The 8,042-nt window shown below is 30.5% G+C and overlaps 1 protein-coding gene across 1 annotated transcript; it reads right to left on the minus strand.

Moving 5' to 3' along the window:
• Nucleotides 1-622: 622 nt before the first annotated feature.
• LOC123302762 (growth/differentiation factor 8) lies at nt 623-7,773 on the minus strand. The gene is made up of 4 exons (XM_044885844.1): nt 7,217-7,773; nt 6,918-7,151; nt 3,587-4,005; nt 623-1,372 (listed from the first exon to the last, which is right to left on the minus strand). The coding sequence occupies exons 1-4, from the start codon at nt 7,641-7,643 to the stop codon at nt 1,208-1,210; spliced, it is 1,245 nt and encodes a 414-aa protein (XP_044741779.1). The 5' UTR covers nt 7,644-7,773; the 3' UTR covers nt 623-1,207.
• Nucleotides 7,774-8,042: the final 269 nt, after the last annotated feature.

The following is an 8,042-nucleotide window of genomic DNA, read 5'->3' on the forward strand; positions in this document are numbered from 1 at the left end:
TTCTCAATTTATTTCAAATTGAGCCACCTCCCATTTCAAATTGTCACAAAATTACACGAAGTCGAGCAACGAACGAGGACATGGAACCCTTGGGGAAATAGCAAGAGAAATTTTTCCACCCTTCAATTTTAAGTTCTAATATATTCGAGAAAATGTGAAAATTAAAAACTTTAATAAGTGCATCGAATCAAAAAAACGTCTAAGGACTTTTAGATTTATTTTGACTCAAAAAAAAAGATTCTCCAGAGATTGGTCCTAACTTGAAACATCCTGTATACGATTTTAAGTACAATTTCTCTCGGTGAGTCGATGCGATCGATAAGTTTTTCATAAATAAAATTTTTTTTTAAACAAATTTTTTCTTGTATTAGAAATTTCTTGAATACTGAATTCAATACAAGAAAACACTCCCCGACTCTGAATCTACACTGTAAAGAAATTTACTGGAAGTAAACACGTTTATTGGGCTATTGATATTCTTGTAACACGTAAATATTTTTATGATTTCAATACTTAATTCAAAAAAATTAAAAATCATCTTGTAACCAAAAATTTGTTCACAGTGTATAACTTATAAATTAATTTAAAATCTAATAATAATAAAAATTGATAAATCCTAAAATCTAATACTTCGTTTAAAATGGAATCCGCTAATCCAACCGCTAAAGGCTTAACAAAAAATAATCGATATTGATTCATATTGCTTTGATTAGAGCACTAAAACTTCAGTATTCGTATATACACCGACTGTTACGTCTTCTCGAAAAGTTGCATTAGACAAGTTTTTGTCACGCGACTTCAATACTTTTTGGCTATCCCAAAAGTGCCCAAATGTTCACTTCAATAAGTACTTCGATAGTTGATTCATACTGATGGTGAGTAAATTGAAGAGTTCGAAATATGCCATTGATTTTTCTAGGAATTTAAAATGGCTGGGACGAATACTTTAGTGCGATGTTTTAGTGCGATGTATAAATAAATACAAAAAATCAAAAATGAAATCAGGTTTGATTTTCTTGAATACTTCACACAAAATTACGTACTTCACAAACTCATGTCACTTAGTCTCAAACTCAAAAACGCAGCTGAATTGCGCATATATACTCAATTGATTTATTCCAGAATATTTTGTTTTTCTAAGTTACATTAAAAACATAATCAGATGTTTTTTGATCCTGTTCTTGTTTCTATTCCAATTCCCGTGTTATCACAAACATCCACACGATTCCACAATCATATTTGGTAACATTTTCAGTGTAATTGTATTGTTATTGTCCATGTACAGTAATTGTAACGGCTGGAACTGCGTGGCCGTACAACATGGTAACAATTCAAGGCGTAAATTTTCTGGAACACCTTGATATAAGTATGCCTGTAAATTGAATTTTAAAAAAATTTTGTTAGAGGTTTATTTTGTGAACATTTATTTTTTTTGGAAATTTTTATTTTCATATAAGTAAATTAAGTTTATCAAGAAAAATGGAAAAGCTCTTTACCAAATTTCGATTTAAGGCTTGATTCAGGAGATGGCTATGGGAAAAATAGAAAGATTTATGAATTCGCAGACCAATTAAACTCATTAAATTAGTAGGTGTCACTTTAGAATATAGAGGGGACTCTCATAAAACAATAAGTGATTGTAAATTAATTGGGTAGCGGATACTAAAAAAATTATACATATTTATCAAATTATTTCACCAATACAGAGACACTTAGATGTGGGAGGTATCAAATTACGGAGGGGATTAAATTGTGTAATACCTAACACATAATGTCTTAGGATAACACAATCAAGGATCCTCTATCAATCCCCTCCGTATCTATATTAATGTATAATTTGATACCTCCCACATCTAAGTGTCTCTGTCTTTGATAGGTCTATGAATTCATAAATCATTCTATTTTTCCCATTGCCACATCTCCCAAATTAGGCATCAAATCGAAATTTGGTAAAGAGCTTTTCAATTTGTCTTAATAAGCTTAATTTACTGGTATAATTTTCTGCTATCAATAACAGAACATCCTGTATATACCAGGTGCTCTGAGAGTAGAGGTACCGATTCTTTAAAAAAAAAATTAAAAACCAATAGTTTTATGTTCAGAAAGTGTTATTTTCAGAATTGAAAAAAAATATGCTAATTTGGTTAAACTTTTTGGTTGAACACATAATCAAGAATTTATCAAGATCCAACAATTAGTTTAAGTGGATTCTGGGTATAATTTTTTTAAAATTATTTAGTAAAATTATGGTTAAAACTTTAATTAATTTATGTTATGTTACTTTCAATTGAATCCAATTAAAATAATGTGTCAGTGTCATAACATCACATAACTTCCATATAAAATATGTTTATCTTATATTTTTTTTGATCAAGTGCCAACAATTAGGTATAGTGGCGAAAAAAATGAGGTACCTAATTTTAATTAATAACTAATTAATAATAAAATTAACGTTCTCCAAAATAAATATTACGTTAATTTTTTTTTTTTTTGGGTCAATGACTTTGGGTAAAAACATCACAAAAATAACGGTGTTATGAAATTTTTTGCATCGTGGATATTTATAGAAGTTTTCTGTTGTATTCGAATGACATGTCGTATGCGGAGAGGTCTGGTTTAAATCATTCAAGGAAAAGAAAAGAAAAACTAAATTTGTAATGCATTACGTGTCAGTGTGGGTTTATTTACGCGATATCGATGATCTATTTTCATTTTACGAATGACGTAGTTTCAGTTTTTCATATGAAAATGATTTAATGAATATTTGTGTGAATGATTTGTCGATTCAGTTTTTTTTTTTTTTTTTTTTTTAAATATATTTTTCAATAAAAAACCACAAGAAATTCGAAGAATTTTTGCGTTTTAAATACACAATTCACAATTTTATTCGATCGATTAATAATCGTACATTCATAAAACCCCCTGATCCCCCCTCCCACATCTTCTCCCAACGATGTGTCTTTTTTTGTGAATGAATTTACAAAACTTTTATGTTTATTGGAGAAACTTTATTTTTGAAATTTGAAAATGATTTGCAGTAGGAAATTTCGATTGATTACTTTTCTTTTATTTCCTTCTAAATCAAATTCAGAAATCGAAATATTTTGAAAAAAGAGAGTCGAAAAAAGTATTTTAGCTCGTTTTCGATAAAGCTCGACTTGATTTAACAACTAACCCGTCAAACGTACAGCAATCTTTAGTCGCGTGATGATATATTTGCTAACGGGTTCTGCACATTCGTTAACTTTGAAAATCATAACCTCTACATAATTTTACACTAGCAAGCAAGTTCAGACTTATGGTCTAAATTATTTGTACTTTATTTTCAACTTTGATGATGAATTTTGTTATAACTTCATAAATGTAGACGAAAAATAAGAATACAATTTTTCGACATCTATCTTGGTTTTCGAAATATCGAAAGCTAAATAATTTAAAAAAAATTTCAATTTACGATATTTTGAAAATTATTCCAAATGCGTTATTTTTCAAAAACAAAGTTTTTACCAATTTTTTTTACAGCTTAGGCAGGAATAATTACATGAATGCATATATAGTGGTATAACTAAATAAAAATTAAGCTTACCCGAATAATAGAATTATAATGCGATCCGCTGACAGTAACCGCAGCCGCTGAGGTACAGGATCCCCGACAGAAATATGCATTATATCCACTTGGAAATATAATCCAATCAGACCATCCGATATCCTTGAATGAAATATACAAATTTTCCCGACAACATTCTTTTGCATCTGGATTACAATTCATATTATGACGACGATTTCGTCCCGTTCGTGCGGAGGCATCATATTGCATTGCCGTTGGGTTCTGATGGAAGTATGTTGATATTACTAGGAATAATTTATGCTCCGTTTTATGGGATATCGGTGATTCAGAGACATCCATGCCGCAAGTCTTGCATGCAACGTTGATTGAGTGATTGTACTCATTGTATTGGAGCCATTCACGGACGGAGGGTGCAATATCTGCACGGATCCAACCCTCTGAAAATATTCATTTTATTTTAATTACCTATCGTGAATTCTTCACATTTGTTATAACACCTTTAATTGTCTATTTATTCAAGTATGAAAATATCACCTACGAAAAAAGACTCTGATGGCTAAAAATCCATCAAATTAGGTTAAACGTTTGATTCTAGTTTACGAGAAATTAATTATTATGCCCGTTTTACATGATGATATATGAAGAAGTCGTAATAAATGTTGGTTTTTTAGTCAATAAAAGCTTTTAAAAATGTTTTATCATTTACATAAATAACTTTTATCAATATTTGTCAAGTTTTAAGCTTTAAAATCATATCAAACTTAAGAACTGTGAATAAAATTGAAAAACTTTTTTTTTGTTGTTGATAAAAACACTGACTTTAATTGTTAATTTCTCCTAAACCAGGAACGATATGAATTTTTCACAAAAGACATATAAAAAGATGATTTTTGATAGATAAAATTTCAAATCTTTGGTATCATTTTCAATTTACGGTATCGAAATACCTTAAGGTAGTACTACCAGGTAAAAGACTTTGCATTCAGAATTTAATGAAACTTGGCATAGTTGTCCCTTATTATATCATAATTAACCAGTTAAATTTTTAGGGGCCTTCAGAGAACTGAAAAAAAAGATATTTTAAAGATATTTTAACATTGAATCTTATGGGAAATCACAGATTTTATTTTATTTCACAAACCTGGACGTTCAAATTTTCAGTTCTCTGAAGGCCTCTAAGAATTTAACTGGTTAATTATGATATAATAATGGACAACTGTGCCAAGTTTCATTAAATTCTGAATGCAAAGCCTTTTACCGGTAGTACTACCTTAAAGACTTCTTGAAATAAAATTGATAACAAAAATTACAATTTTTTTTTGTAATTAATCACCCTTTTATAGGTCTCAATTGTGAAAAATTCATATCGATTCTCTGTAGGTTTATGAGAAATATGCCCTTTTTTGGAAAAAAACACTACCTTTGATGGTTAATTTCTTTCTGATCTAAAATTTTAAAGTTTCCACAAAAGACGTATAATAAGTTTCTAAGAATCATAACATAGTAATTTTTGGATTGAACGTGTCTGTTTGAACGTAACAATTTCCCAAATGTTTTATTTCATTAAAATAAATTTCGTGGTGAAATTTTCTATACCTACGGATTACTAGATGAATGACTAATGTACATTGGAAAATCGTAATGATCTCCCCGCCTCTACCACCAGCCCTCAATCAAAATGATTAATTTACGTTTGAAACAAAGTGCAGTGCATAGCACGCAAATTAAAACGTTTAACTGTAACTAATAAACTAAATAAACTCTACACCGTTATTAGACGAAGAAAGAAAGGCGTAAAGTTCGAAAAATTTGAGCAGTAAGTCGGATTTGAATGTGGTTTTCGGATTTGGATGCGTTAGAGCGTTTTGTGACCTAGTTTGATTGATAAGAAATTAAAAATATGCAATTAGCATAATTAATATGCATTTTATAATTGCATTTTAAAGTGACCGTTATTATTAAATTCACAATTCGTTTAATAATGATTCCAAACTTGTAACACGAAATTTTTCGGGTTGCTAAACACAAATATTGCGACAGAATTGGTTTCAGAGGTATCTGATTTTCAGGGTAAACGGTTCCTCGTCGTCGAGTTTTTGGGAAATTTGTTATATAATCGGTCCAAACTCGTTACACGAGGATTTTTGGGGTCGATGAAGACGGATATCGTGACAGAATTGGTCTCAGAGGTACGGTATCACCGTTGCCTCTTGGAGTTTTCGTTACGATGTTCATGTTCAGCGATCCTAAAAACCCCCCAGTAACGAGTTGGGACTGATTATATGACCAAGGCCACGGGGATAACGTTGCATCAGGTTGTCGGGGATAAAGGTTGCATCATTAATTATGCTAATCACATATTTTTAGGTCACAAAAATTTCTGACGCTCTAACGAATCGAATGTCGAAAACTGAATTCAAATCCGACTTACTGCTCAATTTTTTCGAACTTGATTCCTTAGTTTCTTCGTCTACTATTAAAGTATGAACAATTTAAAATATTTTTTCATTTTCTTGGAAATTAATATTTTATTTTAAGAATTCGATTTAAATACCGTATGATTCACGAAAAATTTACTGAACAATTTTGTGCTATTTTAACGCATACCATTTCAGAAGTGTCTTTTTTATATCTGGAAAGATGGCATACTTGTCAAAATTCAAGAGTGGCAAATTTTTGATAATTTTTGATAATAGAATTGATAATAGAGCCTAAATGGCCGAGCGGTCTAAGGCGTTTGTCTTTGTCTGTTTGTCCATTTAGACTTAGGTTGCGGGTTCGAATCCAGGCAGCGGCAGTGTGAACAATTTATAATTAATGGGAGTGCAGAATTGATCACATTGTCGTCGCTTTGATAAGAACGAGGTAACCGACTCCACCCACATCAAATAGTAATTGTAAATATGTTTGTAATTAAATAAATAAAGATTAACAAATAATGATGTGGGTGGCCTCTGTTATAGGCGTATATGTCAGAGAAACGGAGGTTAAACCCCATTATTATTATTATTATAAATGTTAACATTTTTGAAAAATTTTTGCACAAAAATTACATGATAGAGTATACTCGAAACTTCACTATTCGAACAACAACATATCAAAAATTCGGACAATTTAGCTGGAAGACATTTTGCCAAAAGGTATGTGCGTCGTTGTTTGAGATAAATACCTAAATTGTTTTTAATTTTTTTTGTAAAATTAAGTAAATTGAAGAATTAATTTAATTAATTCACGTAAAAGGAAAAACCGCAAAGAATGAAATTAATTAAACGAATTAAATAAAATGAATTGACCACATTTTAATTATTAATGGTTAAAATTAATGAGAAAAATAAAACAATGAACATACCTTCAGTAGCTGTTTCAAGTATGGCAATTGGTTTAATACGTGGAAAACTATGTTTTGGATCCCAATGAGCCATTTCAGAGATGACAAACGTTTGATTATGACTATCAAACATATCGGGTCGTTTATATAACCATAACTCAGCGGAGCGAATATTTTGATAATCCAAATCGTACGGTAATTGTAATGAAAAACATGCAGCTGGTGTGCGTCGATCTTCATCACAACCTTCCATAACTAAACGGGCAAAAATTTCACACATAAGAAAAATGTAAAAAAAAATTTAAAAAAAGTTAATTTACCATCGAATGGGAACAGAACCGCTTGTGTAGTTTTAGCAAAATACTGTTCATCCGCTGCATGCTCGGAATCGTGAACTAAAAGAGCATCACCTTTCTCAAGCGGTTTTGGTAGATCCGATAACGACATTAAACCTTTTGGCGGTTCTTTTAAACGTAGTTTTTTCAGTATTTGCTGTTTAATATACTCAATTCGTAAAGCCGTTAAATCCACTTCGGAGATTGTGATTTTTGTTGCTTCTGCTGTATGTTTATGGCATCCATAACATAAATGAGAACCATCTCCATCCGCTTCGGCGATTGCAAACGATTCAGAGCTTGATTTCGATGGTTCGTCAACGTTGTAGGGTTCAATAACGTACGACGTAACCGCATAGTAGTAACAATACGTTAACGTTACAAATAAAACGCACCAATAATTTTTATACATTTTGTTTAAACTTTAAAAGCTTGAGAACAGTTCAACAATACAAAATAAATGTTTAATAATCACACAAAATAATTTTAATAATGATAGTTAAATTTTCGGTTTTAGGTCTTTAGTGTTTCATGATACCGAACACGTTTCAAACTGATTACCCGTTGTATTAACCCCCGCTAAATATAAATTATGCGTAATATAATCGAACCTTGGCCCTCTATAACTTTAACATGAAATAATTTTAAAGATTAATTATTTATTTTAATATATGAGCTGATTTATAAGTTTCTAGTATTCTTGAACCGATTGAACCGGAACTACGGCCATTATTCAATATATTATTAGTTTACTTTACTTTATTTATCAAATATTTCAAAATGAACTTTGGACTTTTTATGGAATTCAATT

This window comes from Chrysoperla carnea, chromosome X (assembly GCF_905475395.1).
Source record: "Chrysoperla carnea chromosome X, inChrCarn1.1, whole genome shotgun sequence".
Taxonomy (NCBI): Eukaryota; Metazoa; Arthropoda; class Insecta; order Neuroptera; family Chrysopidae; genus Chrysoperla; species Chrysoperla carnea.